The sequence below is a fragment of the Sturnira hondurensis genome, unplaced genomic scaffold (genome assembly GCF_014824575.4).
Source record: "Sturnira hondurensis isolate 20B ecotype Veracruz unplaced genomic scaffold, ASM1482457v3 Scaffold0015508, whole genome shotgun sequence".
Lineage (NCBI taxonomy): Eukaryota > Metazoa > Chordata > Mammalia > Chiroptera > Phyllostomidae > Sturnira > Sturnira hondurensis.
This window is the reverse complement of record NW_028088139.1, coordinates 580780-601576: the sequence shown is the minus strand read 5'-3', so window position 1 is coordinate 601576 and position 20797 is coordinate 580780. Positions and strand designations below refer to the sequence as shown.

General features: G+C 41.0%; 1 protein-coding gene across 1 annotated transcript; it reads right to left on the bottom strand.

The window, feature by feature from the left end:
- Positions 1-3141: 3141 nt before the first annotated feature.
- On the bottom strand, positions 3142-19486 carry ZNF613 (zinc finger protein 613). The gene is made up of 5 exons (XM_037064554.1): positions 18825-19486; positions 14334-14541; positions 11948-12074; positions 11594-11686; positions 3142-5400 (listed from the first exon to the last, which is right to left on the bottom strand). The coding sequence occupies exons 2-5, from the start codon at positions 14346-14348 to the stop codon at positions 3503-3505; spliced, it is 2133 nt and encodes a 710-aa protein (XP_036920449.1). The 5' UTR covers positions 14349-14541; positions 18825-19486; the 3' UTR covers positions 3142-3502.
- Between the last annotated feature and the right edge of the window lie 1311 nt (positions 19487-20797).

Sequence of the window (20797 nt, the reverse complement as noted above, 5' to 3'; positions counted from 1 at the left end):
ATTTGTTGATAAATGTGGGCTAAACTGTGTTCCCCAAAGTCCATGTGTTCAAGTCATAACCTCCAGAACCTCAAGACCTCTCCTGTATTTGGAGATTGGGTCTTTAAAGAGGTAACAAAGCCAAAATGAAATCATTAGGATGAGAACTGATCCAATCTGACTGGTGTCCTCATAAGGTGGCATGAGGACACAGGTACACATAGAGGGACAACCATGGGAAAACACAGAAAGCAGAGGCCATCTACAAGCCAAGGAGAGAGGCCTTAGAAGAAACCAGCCCCAACGGATACCTTGACCCTGGACTTTCAGCCTTCAGAACTGTGAGAAATAAGTTTCTGTTGTTTAAGTCTCCCAGTCTGTGTTGTTATAACAGCCCTAGCCAACTACTACAGCCACTCCCAACTCCAGTTCTCCATCATTTAGCCATACAAGGCAGAGTGACCCACTAAGACCTTAAACCCTGACCTCAGTACTCTCAGCTGTTGGCCACATACTACTGTATATAATACAGTAGATGGATACATGTACTAAGGAGAAAGGAATGAAGATTACCTGTATACAGTAAATCCTCACTGAATGTCATCAATAGGTTGTGACTTTAAGCCAAGTGATATATACCGAAACCAATTTTGCCATAGGCTAATTGATATTAATAAACAAGAATTAAGTTCCTATGGCATCTCAACATTATAAAAGGATAGTGAACAAAACTTTATTCAAGGACCTGCTGTACATGTTTCCCTATAATACATGAAGATGGAAATGAGCATTTGGGTACTAAATAGGTAAATATGCAGTTAGTGTTTGGAGAACAGCACACTTAATAAATTATAATTTTTATGAAAATGGAGTGAAGCAAGATATTAAAGGCCTCTTCTTAAAAGAGGCCAACCTGAAATTGTCTATCCCGTGAACGTTTTTTTTTTAAATCCTCACTTGCAGATATGTTTATTGATTTGAGAGAGGAAAGGAGGGGAGGAGGAATGGGAGGAGAAAAGCACTGATGTGAGAAACATCAATCCGTTGCCTCCCATACAGGCCCTGATTGGGGACTGAACCCACAACCTTCTGGTGTATGGGATGACACTCCAACCGAGCCACACAGGCAGGCCCACGAACATTTTTTATTTACCTGGAATGCCAGCCTCTGAAAGTTGAGTTCAGCACCTGGTTCTCAGGGCTAAGGGCAGTCCTGGGAAGCTCATTCCAGGATTTTGACAATTTCAGTGAGAAGGACACTATGACTGCCATGATAGGAAGTGCAGATTTTCAAGACAAGACATGAAGAGGATCCAAAGTCTGAGCTGAAGAATCTGCTTCTGATTGTTTACTGAAGAGCACCTATTCTGAATACATACTATTAGAGGCCTTTTTTTCTTTTTGCATATTTTGTTGGGGAGTGTATCCCGTGTCTACAACAGTGCCTGCCAGTGCAGCTCAAAATATTTTGTTGCAGTGAACCACTCAAAACTCTGGAGTTTGGAATTCAATCATGAGACAGCCACTTCATGACAAATTTCTTTTTTCCCCCCTTATAAGACTTTTTTTTTAAGGTGGATATCTTTATTGGTTCAAGGGAAAGAACCCTGGGTATAGAAGAGAGGACAAAGGCCCCATTCCCAGGAGAGTAGTGATATGATTTGTCTCAATTTATCATGTCAGAGGAATGCAGAATCTTTTAAATGATGGCAGCTCTAAAAGGTGATAGGCCTGTGGACAAATATGAGCCCAAGACATCCAAAGGGTCTCATCATCTGTCCTCCATTTTTAGAGTGATTTTGTTGCATTAATTGGGCTTTTTCTCCAGAGCCTATTCCTCCTCCTTTCTGACCCTTCTATATTCTGACAGGAGCCTTTTGTCAGGATTTTTTAAAGGTTTCTTAGCATACTGATCCTTATAAAAATTAAGAAACAAAAATAATATTTTTAAAGGAAAAAAGGAGAAAAAAAGAATATTGATCCTTACTGGTACTGGAATTTCTTTCCAGTACCTCTATTCCTTCCGTGATGAAAGTAATTTTGATTGATTAGTCCATTAACTCATTCATTTGGCTTCACTCATCTTTCAATTCTACACATAATTCACTTCTCTTTTGCTATGTGCTGAGAAATATACAATTACCTATAAACTATTCAAGGAATTTATAACCTGGGGGAAGATATGAATAATTTTAAGTATCTACACCCCATTTTATGTAAAATTAAGTGAATCCTTTCCCTCCATCCAAATAATAACATGCCCCTTTAACTGGAAATTACCGATATTTTGTTCTTTATACTGTACGTCCCTTTCAACTAACTTATGTATACATCCTTTGATTACACTTGCTGGAGGATAAAATTGCTATATGCATAAAATCTACCTTAAAAAAATTGCTGGCTCAGCCCTGGCTGGTGTAGCTCAGTGGGTTGAGCTACAGCAGCCAACTTGCAAATGAGAGGCCAATATCTCCCTCACACATCCATCTTTCTCTCCCTCCTTCTTCCCTTCTAAAAAATTTTAAAAAAATTATTCTTAAAAAATTGCTAGCTCAAAGGTAGCATGGACATTTTGTTTAGTTCATCACTGTCATCACCTACAGGTCCTAGAACAGTACCAAGTTAAAGGAAATAGTTGTTAAAGTTTTTTCTGAGTGGTGTGTGTGCAGGATGGGAACTATCATCTTGGGTGAAAGCATGGCTGATAGGTTATTCATGAGTTTTGAACTGTTCCCCAGGTGATATTTATAAAGTTAACATACCCAAACATGTTGTTACACTATAGAATTAAATATATTCAGTTTCCCTTTGAAGGACTTCAGTCTCCTGAAATACAATTTGGATATATTTAGAACCAAAGAAATGAAAGAGCTAGTCATATAATGTTCCTACATGGGAAAAACATTCATGACCCCCCCAAGATGGGGGAGTGTGCGCTGCGTTGTAACTTTAACCAATGGTGTCCAACACAGACAACCTCCTTTAAAGGAAGCAGTCTTGACATGTCAAGTAGGAGTCTGATTCAAAGTATACTGTCCTAAAATGCACACTATGCCTATTACCTGATGTAGAATTATGTTAAAATTGTGACACAAACCCTAAAGTCTTCTTCATCCTCTCAGGCCTTATTTGCTTTGTGCATTTTCTGATATTTTGCTCAAGATGTTCCACAGTTAAGTGTGTCCAGTTTTATTTCTAAAATTTCCTCTGCCAAAGGATGAGGCAGAACATACCACTGACAACCATGCCACAATCAATGCTTTCAATGGGCTAGCAATTTCTCTCCTGAGTGAACTCTCTGCCACCTACTGAAGTTTTATTTCTGGAAAATGACTTTCCACAGTCATTATATTTCTATCAACTACGAGCTCACTCATGCATTTAACATATGAAACAACACTGACAGAGTCTATCATTCCATGAAAAACTCTCCCAGTTGTTATATGCACACTTGTCTCAGTACAAACTTGTCAACCATATAACACTGGAAGGTTTTATTCAAGGGTCTTCCACCTTGATTGCATCAGTGTTCTCCTGTGTGCTTTTTGTTACATAAAGTATGACATATTTGGTCACCCAAGGTACTACCATATTCACTGCATTCATAAGGTTTCCCTGTGACAATTCTGTGTTCTGCTGAGGATACATCTCTGGCAGATGGCTGTCCCACAGTAGGCATGTGCACAGTCACTGTATCAACAGGAGTTTTCTCCTCTATGATTTCACTTGAATGTGATGATCTGTGATTCTTTGAAAAAGGGTGTCCCAACTTAAATGAACCTACACATTTCTCTCTTGCGTGCAGCATTTCCTTATGAGACACAAGAGATGACAGATGGAAGAAGGCTTTCCCACAATCAGAGCACCCGTAGGGTCTCTCTCCTCTATGAGTTCTTCGATGTCTATTGACGTATGACTTATCTCTAAAAGTTTTCCCACAGTCGCTGCATGTATAGGGTTTCTCCCCTGTGTGAAATCTCTGATGGGATATGAGGGAAGATTTGTGGCTGAAGCCTCTTCCACACTCGGTGCATACATAGGGTTTCTCCCCTGTGTGAAATCTCTGATGGGATATGAGGCAAGATTTCTGTCTGAAGCCTTTTCCACACTCGGTGCATACATAGGGTTTCTCACCAGTGTGAGTCCGTTGATGTACTAGGAGACTGCCTTTCTGGATGAAGCCTTTGCCACATTCGTTGCATATGTAAGGTTTCTCTCCAGTGTGAATTCGCCGATGTACAGTGAGATAGGCCTTCTTAATGAAGCCTCTTCCACAGTCACTGCATATATATGATATCTCTCCTGTGTGAATTTTCTGATGGGCATTGAGCTGTGGTTTCCAGCGGAAGGTTTTGTCACATTCTGTGCATTTGTAAGGTTTTTCTCCCGTGTGAGTTCTCTGATGTTCAATGAGCCTAGACTTTCTGGAGAAGGCTTTGTCACACAGACTGCATCCATGCGGCTTCTCTCCTATGTGAACTCGCTGATGATTAATGAGCTGAGACTTCTTGATGAAGCCTTTTCCACATTTATCACATACATAGGGTTTCTCTCCTGTGTGAGTTTTCTGATGGGCGTTGAGCTGTGATTTCCAGCAGAAGGTTTTGTCACATTCTGTGCATTTGTAAGGTTTTTCTCCCGTGTGAGTTCTCTGATGTTCAACGAGCCCAGACTTTCTGGAAAAGGCTTTGTCACACAGACTGCATCCATATGGCTTCTCTCCTGTGTGAACTCTCTGATGATTAATGAGCCGAGACTTTTTGGTGAAACCTTTTCCACATTCATCACATACATAGGGTTTCTCTCTTTTGTGAGTTTTCTGATGAGTAAGTAGCCGTGACTCCTTGGGGAAGGCCTTGTCACATTCAGTGCACTTATAGCATTTCTCTCTTATATGAATTTTCTGATGTTTAGTGAGCCTGGACTTCTTAGAGAAGGCTTTCCCACATATACTGCACACATGAGGCTTCTCTCCCATATGAACTCTCTGGTGATCAATGAGGCAAGACTTCTTGAAGAAGCCTTTCCCACATTCACCGGATATATGCAGTTTATTTATCTTTTGAGGTCTTTGATGCTTAATGAATTGTGAGCTAGTGTTTATAGAATTTCCATGTTCAGGGAATTTTATTTCAGTATGACATTGCTCATCCTTTGCACAGAGGAAGGATTTCGGATCTCCATTATTCTCAACTGGGTTCTTCACTTCACAGTTTCCAATTTGGTTGGTCAAACTTACATTCAATCTCAATACCTTCCCGTGTAAGTGAATTATATCATGATTTTGCCTTAAAGGAAAATTATTTTTACTCCAATGAACAATGCGTCTGAATGTATTACGTTCACGACACTGTTCTGTTCTCTTTAGACATCTTTGATTTTGGAAGTGCCCCTGTAGGTGACCATCATTTTTCTTGGTTTCTAGGACAGAAGAAAAAAGTTAATCCTTCCATGAGCTTAGTATAAAACTATTTCACCAACAGCTCAGTGTAGCCTAGCACTTCATTAATAACACTGTGATCGCAGTTAAAAGAAACTCCAAGTAAAATATGCTTGTTATCACTTAGACAGGGGTAAAACACAATAATATAAACAAAGAAAATAAAAGGTGAAAATAGTCATTGTATAAACAAGGTTAGTTCATTCAAAATGAGTACATACCTTCAAAATGTGACCTCAAAAAGCATGCTGAGATAGTAAAATAAAGTCAAGTTCTTATTAGCACTCAAGAACAGTAGATATTTGTTTCAAAATGATGTGGGACACAGTCATATATCCATAAATCCTTATTAAATGATGACTATGTACCATGCCTTGAGCTGGACATGAGCATATAGAAACATTCCTTATTTTCACTGAGCATACATTCTGGTCAGGAAAAACTGAACAGGAAAGCAACGATAAAGAAGGCAGGCACAAATTGTGGAAAGTGGTTTGAAGGAGCAATGGAGAGCAAGCTGGAAGAAATTGGAATATAATCTAGAGAGAGGAAAAAGATGAGGCTCTCTCATGTCTCTCAACATGGGGCAATCAATAAGCATGAGCAATCAGGTATTATTCCTAATTATTTGACTTGGGCCACTGAATAGGTGAGTTGTGTGCTTTCATGAGAAAAGGAGTATTATGGAAGTTCTCAATGTGGGGAAATCAAGTGTGCATTTCAAAGCATATTGACCTTACAGTGGCTTTTAGATATCCAATACAGACACAAGAAACTCAACTGGATATAGGAATCTTGAGAAAGGTCTTAACTGGAAATTGCAATATGGAAATCATTAGTATATAAATATTATGCAAGACAGGACTGGATGAGATTATGTTTGAAAAAATACGCAGACTGAAAGATGAAAGCATGGGATCAAGTTTACAGTTAGTATAATATTAAGAGTTTGGGTATTAAAAAGTCCATGGAGGAGCACTAACTACTGTCTATACTGTTAAGGGCAATGAGCATTCCCAAACTTGGGAAACTATTAGGGTTTTGTGCCAGGAACCAAATATATATTTCTTTTTTTTAAAGATTTTATTTATTTATCTTTAGAGGGGAAGGGAAGGAGAGAGGGAGAGTAATATCAATGTCTGGTTGCCTCTCATGCATCCCCTGCCGGGAACTGGCCTACAATGTAGGCATGTGCCCTGACTGGGAATCAAACCGTGATCCTCTGGTTTGCAGGCCCGCTCTCAATCCACTGAGCTACACCAGTCAGGGCCAAATATATATTTCTTTTTTCTTTTTAAGATCTTATTTATTTATCTTTGGAGGGGAAGGAGAGGGAGAAACATCAATGTATGGTTGCCTTTCGTGCGTCCCCTCCTAGGAGTTGGCCTGCAAGGAACCGGTCTGCAACCCAGGCATGTGCCCTGACTGGGAATCAAACCGCAATCCTCTGGTTCTCAGGCCCGTGCTCAATCCACTGAACTATACCAGCCAGGGCCCAAATATATATTTCTTTGATAACAATATCATATTAGGAAACTCATCTTTTCTGGTCATACTTTGTAATTGTTCACATGCAATATTTAAACTGTTTCCATTTCAATGTAATGATCCCTAAATCCGTATCTGATGTCATGATCCCCAAACCCACCATCTTGCCACTAACTGCATCTTCTTTCAAAATTCCACACAGACATCTGGGTTCCCATCATTTAAGGGGTCCTAGAGGATCACACTTCTGTCTGAACCAAGACCCTTCCAAATAAAGGCCATACGTGAGAGACCTACAGCCAACATTATACTCAATGGGCAAAAACGAAAAGCTTTTCCACTAAGATCAGGAAGAAGACAAGGTTGTCCACTTTCACCACTTCTATTCGATATAGTATTAGAAGTTCTAGCCACAGCGATCAGACAAGAAAAGGAAATAAAAGGCATCCAAATCAGAAAGAAGGAAACAAACTGTCACTGTTCGCAGATGACATGATAGTGTACATGGAAAATGCTATAGACTCTACCAGAAAACTGCTTGAACTAATAAATGAATTTGGCAAAACAGCGGGACACAAAGTCAATATCCAGAAATCAAAGGCATTTTTGTATACTAACAATGAAACAGCAGAAGCAGAAATCAAGAAAAAAATCCCATTCGATATAGCAAAAACAAAAATAAAATACCTGGGAATAAACCTAACCAAGGAGGTGAAAGACCTATATACAGAAAACTACACAACACTGAAGAAAGAAGTCAAGGAAGACATAAACAAATGGAAACATATACCATGTTCATGGATTGGAAGAATTAACATCATCAAGATGTCCATACTACTCAAAGCAATTTAAAGATTCAATGCAATACCTATTGAAGTACCAATGGCATATTTCACAGACATAGAACAAACACTTCAAAAATTTATATGGAACCATAAACGACACCAAATAGCAGCTGCAATTATGAGAAAGAAAAACAGAGTAGGAGGGATCACAATACCTGATACCAAACTGTATTACAAGGCCATTGTAATCAAAACAGCCTGGTATTGGCATAAAAACAGGCACACAGACCAATGGAACAGAACAGAGAGCCCAGAAATAAACCCAAGTCTCTACGGGCAACTAATATTTGACAAGGGGGCAGTAACATAAAATGGAGTGAAAATAGCCTCTTCAATAAATGGTGTAGGGAGAATTGGACAGCCATGTGCAAAAAAATGAAACTCGAGCACCAACTTACACCATACGCCAAAATAAATTCAAGGTGGATAAAAGACTTAAATATAAGCCGTGACACTATTAAAATCCTACAGGAGAACATTGGCAGGAAAATCTCAGGTATTTCACGCAGTAACATTTTTACTGATGTGTCCCCTACAGCAAGGGACATAAAGGAAAGAATAAACAAATGGGATCTCATCAAAATGAAAAGCTTCTGCATGGCTTAAAAAAACAGTATTAAGATAAAAAGAGAACCAACTGTTTGGGGAAAACATATTTGGCAATGATACCTCAGTCAAAGGTTTAATCTCCAAAGTATACAAAGAACTCACATGACTCCACTCTTAGAAGACAAGCAACCCTATTAAAAAATGGGCAAAGGACTTGAACAGATACTTCTCCAAAGAGGACATACAGAGGATCCAGAGACACATGAAAAGATGCTCAATATCACTAGCTATCAGAGAGATGCAAATTAAAACCTCAATGAGATACCACTTTACACCGGTCAGAATGGCCATCATAAACAAAGAAACAAACAACAAATGTTGGAGAGGTTGTGGGGAAAAGGGGACCCTAGTTCACTGTTGGTGGGACTGTAGACTGGTACAACCACTATGGAAAACAGTATGGAATTTTCTAAGAAAACTAAAAATGAAAATGCCTTTTGACCCAGCAATTCCACTATTAGGAGTATATTCTAAGAACCCTGAAACACCAATCTAAAAGAACCTATGCACCCCAATGTTCATAGCAGCACAATTTACAATAGTCAAGAGCTAGAAGCAACCTAGGTGCCTGTCAGTAAATGAAGGGATCAAAAAATTATGGTACATATACACAATGGAATTCTATGCAGCAGAAAGAAGGAGCTCCTACCCTTTGCAACAGCATGGATGGAACTGGAAAGCATTATGCTGAGTGAAATAAGCCAGGAGGTAAAAGACAAATACCATATGATCTCACCTTTAACAGGAACCTAAACAACAAAACAAACAAGCAAGCAAAATATAGCCAAAGACACTGAAATAGAGAACAGGCTGACAGTGACCAGAGGAAGAGGGGAGAGAATTTCAGGGGAAAAGGGGAAGAATTCACAGGAACAAGTATAAAGGACACATGGACAAAACTAAGGTGGGGGGAGGGGGGAAATGGCAGGGAGGTGGGGAGCACTGGGGGGAGGGGGCTGGTATGAGAGTAAAAGACAGAAAACTGTACTTGAACAGTAATTCAATTAAAAAAAGAAAAGAGGTTAACGCAAGAAGAAAGTGCTGGTTTATGAAACCTACACATAGTAAAGTCAAGACCAGCGCCTGGAAGGTAGAAAGTAGAGGAAAAATGCCGTTATTTATGGCCACATTTTAAAAAAAATCAAATGAACACTGTTTTTGTTGTGGCTTGTTGTCTTGCACTTTCCCTTCCTAGGAGGCCATATTTTGTCATTCTCTGTTATGAGCTACCTTTAACAAATGGAATCATTCAGTAAATGTTTTTCTTCAGTAAAAAAAAAAAAACAAATAAATGAATCCAGCGACACTGTTTAAGATAAACTAAAAGGATGGTCAGAGTTAACAATTATACAAGGAAATTAAAGTAACGCAGCCATGAGGGTTAGTAATGTGGTTTGGGTTGGAAGCACACAATGAGAAATTATAAGAAATCGATAGGAATGGCAAAGACTTTGAATAAGGGAGCTGAGGAGATAAGAAAGTATCTATGAAGAAACACACCTTCCTAAAACCCTCCAAGTGATAAAAGAGCATCTTTTGTTCTAATATTTGGTTTTTAACCCTGGTTACTGACAGAGTTCTTAAATCCCTTGGAGTTTCCCAGGTAATAAGTGTCCTTCATTCTAATTAGTTGACTCTGGGTGGTCTCCTGGATGGTGGCTGGTCACCAGAAAGACTAAACCAAGATTAAAAGTTGGAACTTTCAGCCCCACCTCCCATTCTCTGCAGAGGGGCTAGAGCTGGAAAGGAAGTTCATGATGGATCTTGCCTGAGTGAGGAAGCCTTCATAAAATCCCAAAGATATGAGGTTTGGGGAGCTTCCAGGTTGGTGAACAAGGCAGGTGCTTGGACAGTGGTTCCTGGAGAGGCCATGGAAGCTCCACACCCCTTCCCACATATCCTGCCCTCTGCAACTCTTCCATCTGTCTGTTCCTGAGTCATATCCTTTTATAATAAACTGGTGATCTAGGAAGTAAAACGTTTCCCCAAGTTCTGTGAGTCACTGTAGTAAATTAATGGAATCCAAGGAGGAGGTCACTGGAACCTCCCATCTATAGATAGTGGTCAGAAACACAGGTGACAACCTAGACTTGCAATTAGCATGTGAAGTGAAGGTGGGGACAATCCTGCAGAATTGAGCCCTTAATCTGCAGAATGTGATGCTATCTACAAGCAGAATAGTGTCAGAATTGAGTTATATTGTCCCTGGCTGGTGTTGCTCAATGGGTTGAGTGCTGGCCTGCAAACCAAAGGGTTGCTGGTTTGATTCAGGCTGGGTCCCCAGTAGGGAGTATGTGAGAGGCAACCATGCATTGATGTTTCTCTCCCTCTTAAAAAAACATAAAAAAAAAAAAAAGAATTGTGTTCAACTATAGAATACCCCCTGGTGAATTCCAGAGAATTGCTTGTTTTAGGGAAAAGTATTATGAGTGTGGTAGTGTGTGGCAGTAAAGGAGAAACACAAGAGGAGGACTGAGCTTTTCCCAACACCACCAGGATCTATATAACTAATAGCAGGTACTATAGGCTGAATGTTTACGTCACCCCCAGTTACGCATTAAAATCCTAACCCCTAATCAAAGATGGGGTGAGTGTCAGGAAGGGGAAACAACCTTATCCAAAGGGGCAAGAAAGTGCTACAGTTAGAAGACAGTGTTAGCATCACACATCTCTCCTTGGATAGACACATGGAAGGTGTTATTTCAGACTAAGAAAGTACAAGGGCCCTGGCTTGTGTGGCTCAATGGATTGAGCACTGGCCTGGGGACTGAAAATTCACCAGCCCAGTCAGGGCACATGCCTGGGTTGTGGGCCAGGTCCCCAGCTCGGGATGTGCAAGAGGCAACCGATTGGTGTTTCTCTCCCTGTCTTTCTCCGATCCTTCCCCAGAGGGGAAGTCTTTAAAAATAAATAAATAAAATTAAGGAGAAAAAAAAAGAGAAAAATAGAAGGAAGAGGCACTGATACAAAGGTGAGGGAAGACGGATGATAAGATTGAGAACTGTAAGAAGAAACCTAAAGGAAAAAAATCAAAACCTTGATGAAATAAATAGGGACCAAATCTAAGAAGAGATACATTCTTATTAACATGTAAAAGAAAAAGAGCTCTTTTATGGGAGATCCACGGAGGTTCTGTTTACATATCCTCAGACACCCTCACAGCTGTGACACCTCTGAATGACTAGAATAGGACTTCCTCAGACACCCTCCTTGCTGGTTCTCTCTCACTCACCTGCACAGATTCCACTGTGGAATTCATCTCCTACTGTCCATGGTTCCCCTCGCTCCAATCTGGACAGAGCGTCTGGCTTGCTGGCTGGATACCCTGTTCATGGACAGTGACAGAAGAGATAAGCTCTTTGATTTGGGCTTTGGTCTGCCAACAAAGAAGCTTATATTTTAGGAAGGTTTCTGCAGGTCAGCAAAGGCTATTCTTTGAAGAAGGGCACAGTATGCCCTCCAACCTGGGACCAGAGAAGAGACTGAGACTTAACTACCACTTCAGAGCATCACAGATACTCCAGGCCTTTCAGAGCTAAGAAAGGCCACTAACAGGGCACTGAGTGACACCGGGAGCTGTCCTCACCCACTGACACCAGGTTCCTGTAGTTCTCCAACATCACATCCCTGTACAGGTCCTTCTGGTCGGGGTCCAGGAGCTGCCACTCCTCCCAGGTGAAGTCCACGGCCACGTCCTCCAACTTCAGCAATTCCTATAATAACACAGTCCTGTTTAATAGGATTGTTTCTCTAGTTATTGAATAGAAGAAATATGAAGAAAGTTGTTCTGCTCATTTTTACCATACAGGCTGTATCTATATATTGTACTTCAAAGTTTTGATTTTTTTAAATCTATAATGTTATATAAGTAAAATCTACCCATATTCAAAAGCAATCTCTAGTAAAATATTCTGTAATTGTTCAGTGAGTCATCATTATACAAATCAGATATTTATGTAATAAGTAGTCATCATTAAATTCTCTGGCTAAACTATGAATATTTATAATATACATATTTGAAACATCTGCCATATATACATATACACACACATATATGGCATTTGCTACACATATACACATATTTTTTAAAAGGTACATATTTACCAGACATTAAACACATACTAGTAATATCAGGGTGAATAAAACACATCCCATTCCTATATTCACTGTTCATCTCGACAGCCATTATCAGAATCAACCACAAGAAAATTCAGACACTATCATTATAAGACACTACACATTAAATAAGTATATTTTATATACTAGGAGGAATAAAGCAGCTTTCTAGAACATGTCCAAAGAACAAAAGACTATTAAAGTTCATTAGGCAGACTCAGAAAAGAAATAGCAGCCTTCATAAAATACAAATATAGTCATGCGCCACATAACGTTTTGGTCAACAACAGACCACATATACAATGGTGGTATACCATACAGACCTCGGTGTGTCTAAATGTCTTCATGATGTTTATACAATGAAGTTGCTTGACAATGCATTTCCCAGAATGTATAGCCATGGTTAAGTGGCACATGACTGTACACATATGTATATATCATTTACATTCACATAACCAGGCAGGTTCACAGCACATCAAATACACTGAAGAGATAGTGAACTGGAAGGTAGCTATCAGAAAGAAACTATTCAGAATGTAGTAAAAGGGTAGAGTAGTGAAATACATAGAAGACGGAATAATGAATATAGAGGCCAAAGTGAGGTCCAACGTTTACCAATCCAGTTTCTGAAAGAGTAAATACATTAATGGGGAGGCACTATCCAGGGATCTAAGGGCTGAGACAGATGCATCTGTCCATATGTATACAGACAAAGATGTACATACAGGTATAGTGACAAGCAGTACACATTAGTGCCCACTTATTAAGCTGCACTAGGGGATGAGGGAAGAAGCATAAGAGAAATCTTACTTTTTTAAAATGTATCCATGTACAGTTGTGTGATAAAAAAATTTTTAAATTTATTTATCTTTAGAGGGCAAGGGAAGGAGAGAGGGAGAGAAATATCAATATATGGCTGCCTCTCATGTGTTCCCTGCTGGGAACTGGCCTGCAACCCAGGCATGTGCCCTGGCTGGGAATAGAACCGCGATACTCTGGTTTGCAAGCCCACGCTCAATCCACTGAGCTACACCAGCCAGGGCTGTATGATGAAATTTTTTAAAGATAATAAAAGATGAGGCAGTAGGAAGTGGCTTTGAACACAGGGAAGGGCATACAATCTTAGAGAGGAGGGTGTAGTAAAGGAAACCCTCTGGGACCCTAACAACCTTAGCAGAGAATAATACTTTTCTCTGCCTACTGCCAGAGAAACCTGAACTCAAACACCACTTCAACTACGTGGTCACACGGGACCTTTGCATGTCATACAGTCCCTCTCTTTTCTTAGGTCATCTTGGTTTTATTCCTAGATTAACCCTGACCGCTGCAAGGCTGGGTCCATGGGTCGCCCTATTATGGTCCCACAAACTGTGCTCGCTGATTTCTTGTGGTCTCAAAGGAGCCCTGCTTTTGCATTTATGAGAAAACTGAGGTTAAGGAGACACTGCCTATCATATCGGCTCTAAGAAGAACCATGAAAAAATGTCCTAAGACCTAAGTGTCTAAAATATATGGTAATGACATCCTCTGTGGACCTGGTTTGCTTTCTTCTCCACCTCAGGGCACAGCCTGTCTTCATCACGATTGTCTCCTAAGGACTGTCAGAGATATCTGACAAGAGGTGACGTTAATGTAACCTACAGGATGCTTTTATCACCTGATGTTCCAACATTAGTCATTTAGTGTGAATCTCAGACAATATATTCCTGATCCTGCTTGCCTTGATGTTGAAGTTACAGGCTATATTTATTTGTACTTTACTAATTTACACTCTGCCATTTAATTCAATTGTGTTTTCACATCCTCCAGAAAACAATCACAGAATGAAGGAAGGACTAAAACAAACCAAAAGTCACCTGGTCCTTAATCATTTTCTTCTGTTACTTGGAAATGGCCAGCAATGAGGATGTTGTGTCGTTAGTTTCTTCTTGAACAGAAATTTCTGGTTAGAAATCTTAGTCTCTGGTCCGTGGTGTCCCCACAAATGACGAAATCCAGTTCCTAAAACTTCCTCCCTCCTCAGGTCATGTGATAGATCTTGTTTCTCAAGTCAGGACCTGTGTGCTAAAAAGTAAATTCACTTTATTTACGGATTTTAGAGAGAGAAAGGAAGGGGGAAGAGAGAGGGAAACATTGACTTGTTGTTCCACTTAATGATGCATCTACTGGTTGAGGCTGGTATGTGTCCTGCCTGGGGATCGAATCATAGTGTATGGGGCACTACCAACTGAGCTACCCAGCCGGGGTTGAAAATAGATTCACTTTGAGTGTATATTTCCTCTGGGCCCAGATGTTATCACTGCTACTGTCACTCACCTAATTTCAAGGCCATCTGTTCCTTTATTGAAGGTCCAGAGGCTAATACACTCTGGAGGCTAATACACTCTGGAGCAATAAAGTCTAAGTAAGATTCTGAAGATGTGGGCGGTATGCCTTTCTTCTGTGAAGTCAAAGTGGGGTGGCTGTGAAAGGGGAGATGAGAAAGAAGAGCCAGCACAATGCAATGCCCTTGCAGCAGGAACTTCTCACACAGATCAATTTTTGGACAGAGACATACAAAAGGCAAGGATGTGGGCATCTGTTTCTTTAAAACTGTGTTCATTTACCTGTTCAGAAGTCTCTGACAACTCATACGTAACCACATCTCAGTGTGAAGACAAAAGTACTAAGCCAAACATTACCTAAAAGACCATTTCACTAATCTATAGGGAACCAATCAGCATGGCAGTAGCAAATGTAGCCCAGTATTGATCTGGAAAACTGATCAATGCGAGGTGGCACACAGGAACCAGGTGTGCAGACTGGCTTTCCCCTGGGGAATCAGGCCTGCATTGTACCTAGGCTGCTATGAGACTTGCTTTTGCTAAAACTCCTCACCCTGAGTTAAAACTGCAGATGTTTAATGTGTATCTCTGAAGCAACTCCCTAAGTCTGTGCTAAGACATCCCAAGGTTGTAACCAAATCAATCATTTTTACCATTCCCTTGCATTTGCAACTTTTCTTTCTTTTTTGGTTATCTATGAGAAGTAATCACTTAACGTAAATCTAAGGATAATGAATGAGAACCTTCTTTGATGTAATGCAACTAAAAAGCAATAGAAGTCTGTTCACGCAGGGGTTGAGGCACTGTCCTCTTGAGAGAGTGGCCAAGGCACTCCGAGGCGCTCCCCCCTTGAGAGAGTGGCTGTGCCGTCCCTTTTTCTCCACAGTACTCAGTAGTCTGTGTGAATTTGCTGACCTCATCCACAACATAGACTCCAACAGGCCAGAGTCTGCATCATTAATCATTATGTGAGCCAAAGGAAAAGAAATAGAAAAAGACTAAAGCAAAATTATTATTGGTGAATATATACACACACTTACAAACATTACAAAAACTTGCATGTTTAAAACAAGTTCAAGAGCACTGGCTGGTGTGGCTCAGTGGATTGCGCCCCAGCCTGCAAACCACAGGGTCACCAGTTTGATTCCCAGCCAGGGCAGATGCCTGGGTTGCAGGCCAGGCCCCCAGTAGGGGCACATAAGAGGTAACCACATATTGATGTTTGTCTCCTTCTCTTTCTCCCTCCTTTCACTTCTGTCTAAAAAAATAAATAAATAAAATCTTAAAAACAAAACAAATTCAAGAAAGGGGACTTTATGATGGAAAATCCCACTGAATGGAAATGGCAGAGGAGGCAGCTCCAACGGCCCATCCTGTCACAGCAACATCAAAACATCAGGTGAGAAATATCAGCATCAAAAACAAAATGAAACCTGCCGAAACTCTGGAAAACACTCAAAGTTTTACCGCCACTGTGAATACTGAATCAATAAAAAGGCAACTTAAAAATAGTAGCAAAGTTTAGTGCCATTTTTGTTTGCCCTTGCTTCACCTGCTTCCTAGTCTCGGGGGATGAGATGGCAGCCAGCATGCCCAGTGTGGGGCCTGGTTTCTGATCTGGAAGGAACAGAGCAAACCTTATTGGAAAAGAATTAAGTGCCCTGGCTGGTGTAGCTCAGTGGATTGAGTGCGGGCCTGCGAACCACATGATCGCGGTTCGATTCCCAGTCGGGGCACGTGCCTGGGTTGCGGGCCAGTTCCCAGCAGGGGACTCATGAGAGGCAACCATACATTGATGTTTCTCTCCTTCTCTCCTTCCTTTCCTCTCTAATGATAAATAAATAAATAAAAATCTTTAAAAAAAAAAGAAAAGAATTAAGTTTGTGTGTTGAGGTTGACCTGAAGGGCTGGCTCAGCGTGCTCCTCTCTGTTCTGCCTAATTTGGAGCTCAGCAAGGAAAAGCAGCAAGAATGTCTTAAAAACACTATACAGAGGATGAACAATTTGCAGCTGCCTAGAGAAAAGATTACAGGTGAGACACAGCTAAAAGGTTGAAAGGAAAGCTGGAAAGGGAGTTTCTTCTCATTCAAAAGCACCAGTGTAACCTGGGGAATTTATAAAGGAATGTACATGCACAAGACAGGATGCCTGCTCAGCAGAGACCTAGGAAGACCCTGGGCTTTCCTCTGGCTGACCTCCACACTCCATGCGAGCAGGAAATGAAGGCTAAGGCAGAGTTGTAAACAGCCTGGCTAAGCACCGAAGGAACACCTCAGGGCCCAATCCACAACCATGAGCACATTTTACTAAGTGAGAGAAGGCAGGCACAGAAGATTGCATCCTGTATGACTCCACTAATATGAAATGCCTAGGACAGGTACATCCATAGAGCTGGAAAGCAGAGTGGGGTTTGCCAGGTCTGGGGATAAGGAGAATGTAGAGTGACTGCTTAATGGGTACATGGTTTCCTTCTGGAGTGATAAAAATGTTCTGGGACTAGACAGAAGTTGTGGTTGCACAACATTGTGAACGTACTAAAAGCCACTGAATTGTTGACTCTAAAATGTTTAATTTTATGTTTTGTGGATTTCACCTCAATAAAAAAAATCAAATACATCCTATCTATGTCCAGTGAAACAATATAAGTACTTTCTCTAAAGCCAAGAGTAAGGCAAGGATGAGAAGTATCACAACTCTTATCTATTACTATTCTAGAAATGTGACCCCACTAATTTCATAAAGAACTGAGTAAAAATAATCAACAATAGAGAAGAGAAAGCAAATTATAAGAAGTTCCCTAACATGACTAAAAGTCACAGTTTCAGAGATTTGAGTGTACTTATGTCAAAAATAAGTTTTTAGTTAGATGGCTGATTACAAAATTTATATCCAAAAAATTGGTAACATTCCAAAACACACACTTCTTATTGCAGTGTTACATGACCAAATACTTTGGGGGAATAGTTACACTCTACTGAATACTTTCAATAGAGATGTTACTAGAATACAAAAATACACTTCTAGAAATTCTTGGAAAAGAAATAGTGACCAACACATGCAAAGCGATGTAAATCAGGTCTATTAGTAAAGGTTTAATTGAATGAGTAAAAGTACACACACCTAACGAAATACTGTGCGGTTACTAAAATTGCTAACGATCTGCCCTGACCTGCAGATTGTCAGCATTCTAACAATTTAATATTAGATTGCAGCTCAGCTGGCTGCATGTAGCTCGGCTGGTCGGGTGTTGTCCTGCAAAGTGAAAGGTCACTAGTTAGATTCCTGGGCAGAGCATATGCCTGGGTTGCAGGTTCAGTCCTCTGACAGGGTATGTGCAAGAGGCAACCCACCAATGATTCTCTCTCACTTTGATGTTTCTCTCCCTCTCTTTCTCCTTCCCTTCCCCTCTCTCTAAAAATAAATAAATAAAGTATTTTCTTAAAATGCTCACAATCTATACTTGTAGTGCCTGCCCAGGAGGGGAGCTAGTCGGTGAATCAGTAAGATGAATGTAATGGCTAATGGCCTGCCCAGGTGGGGGGGCTCACAGCTGAGTCAACAAGATTAGGGAGAGCTAGTAACTAAGTAACCGAGGAGTGAGAACAAAGAAATTCGTATTAACTCCTATCAGCAGTTCTGCTTTCTTGCTTTCCCGCCACAAGTAACGGTCCCAGTGACAGACCACCCCTCACCCTCTATAAACAATTGTTCCTCACTGATCGGAGCCCAGAATTTGGAAACTGACTCCTCTGGATCCGCGCATATAAAGTTCCACTCCGTACACCCGAAAACAGCCGAGTTGTTTCTATAACATACTTGGTTAAGTAAGTATAACATAATTGATAGCCTTCTCAGAAATGCAAATCAAAACCACCATTGACATACTGTTTCATACCCCCTCGAATAGGCTATAACAAAACCCCAGAGACACCCCAACCACAGACAGCCCAGCCACCGACTTCCGCTTGCTGCCTTTGCCACAACGGACAGCACGGTTCCCCCACCCCGGACACCCAAAGACACCTCGATGCTCTCATTCTGTTCCTCGGAGAGCCCCACCACACACAGGCGCGGGTTTTCTCGCGCTCCTACCGTGACCTTCTACAAGCGGCACTTCCCGTGAACTCTTCTGTGCGCTCTCGCTCAGTTTTGGCGCCGATCTACGGTGGCCGTCGAGGTTAGGAGGAATTTGTGCGGGGCGCAGACACCTGGATTTCCGGTTTCCAGGGAGGAAATATGTCCGCACCCACTTCGCCACAGATCCTGGGAACGGCCATCTTTCGACACTTGACGTACAGTAGTCCTAAGAGCCGGTTTGGGGAGTAGGCCGGGAAGGTTGGAACGACGAAAAGCCACCAGAGGACCTCATTTTTCGCCACCTTAAAACCCTGAAAACTGCTAACTTTCAGAAGCTCGAACTTGCACAAGACAAACATGGGGTGGGCTACGTCCACCTCAGCGAGCTGGGGTAAAAAAGCTATTCGCTTTGTATAAAGACTTGGAAGTGACACAGTGGGTGCAGCCATCTTAGAAGTTAGGTGTCCGTACAAAATATAACGATTTTTCAGAGGAGGAAAAAGAGCAAATGTACAGGCCAAAAGCCAAATACCCCGAAAACATTTCTGGCAGGAAGAAGATCGGGAGGACAAAAAAAGGTCTTCAGAAGTACTCATTGGGAATAAGCAATAAAACCATCAAGCGAAGTCGAAACGACCCAGTGGGAAGAGCGAAGAAACCTAACTTGTCTTTGGGACGGGACATGGCTTCCAGCCAATGGGAAGAACTGCGGTGACTAGGAAGGGAGGGTTTTATTTCTTTTTCCATACGTGATTAGGGGCCTGCCAGGTGGGACGCCAGTATCTAGGGTGGGGCTTTGAGAACCAAAGGCCAGAATTTTTAGAAGGCGTAAGTAAGAAACTCCGGAATGAACAAAAAGTTGAGCAAGAAAGGAAAAGTAGCTCTGGCTGGTGAAGATCACTGGATTGAGCAAGGGCTGTGAACTAAAGGGTAGCCGGTTGGATTCCCAGTCAGGACACATTGGTGGGTTGAGGGGCCAGGTCCCTAGTAGGAGGCATTCGAGAGGCAAGCACACACTGCTATTTCTCTCCCTCTCTTCCTCCTTCCTTTCTCTCTTTCTAAAAATAAATGAATAAATTTTTTTAAAAAGAGAGAGACATGATCTTTAAAGGAAAAAAAGGAAAGTAATCACAATATAATACATGGCTGAGCTCTAAGTAATATTTACATAGCTATGATAATGTAAACACTAAATATGATTTTTTTAAGTCGTGCTAATGTAGTAAGTAAACAGTTTCTTCCACATTTTACAAAATTACGGAAGTCTGTGATTTATAGCCAGTGCAACAGAAATACAAGAGGCCCCACCTTGCAATTGGCATCTGAAGAGGGGCAGGTGAGGGGGTAGGTAGAAAGTATTGTGGGATTGGGAACTTAACCTGTGGGGTCTGCCCTTGACTCCAGGGAGATAGTATCAGAATTTAACTGAATTGTAGGACAGCCACTTGGTAAACATGAGTAACTAAAGAAGTGCTTGTGTATAAACACCCATGCATTTGATGTCAGAAATATTGTGGAATAGAAAAACAGTTTCCCTTTCATAGGTGGTCCTTTCATGCAGCCGCTTTGGAACACACTCTGGCAGTTCCTCAAATGGCTAAACACATTTGCCATGTGACCCGCAATTTCACCCCTAGGTTTATATCCAAGATAAATGACAACATATGTCCACATAAAAATTTGTACATGTTAATAGAAGCATTAGTTAAAATAGCTAAAATGGAAACAAATATTCATAAACTGATGTAGGGGGAAAATGTGTCATATCCATACAATGGAATGTTATTCGGGTATAAAAAAGATGCGGTTCAATTCCAGTCAGGGCACATGCCTGGGTTGCAGGCCAGTTCCCTGCAGGCCAACTCCCAGCAGGGGACGCATGAAAGGCAACCATACATTGATGTTTCTCTCCCTCTCTC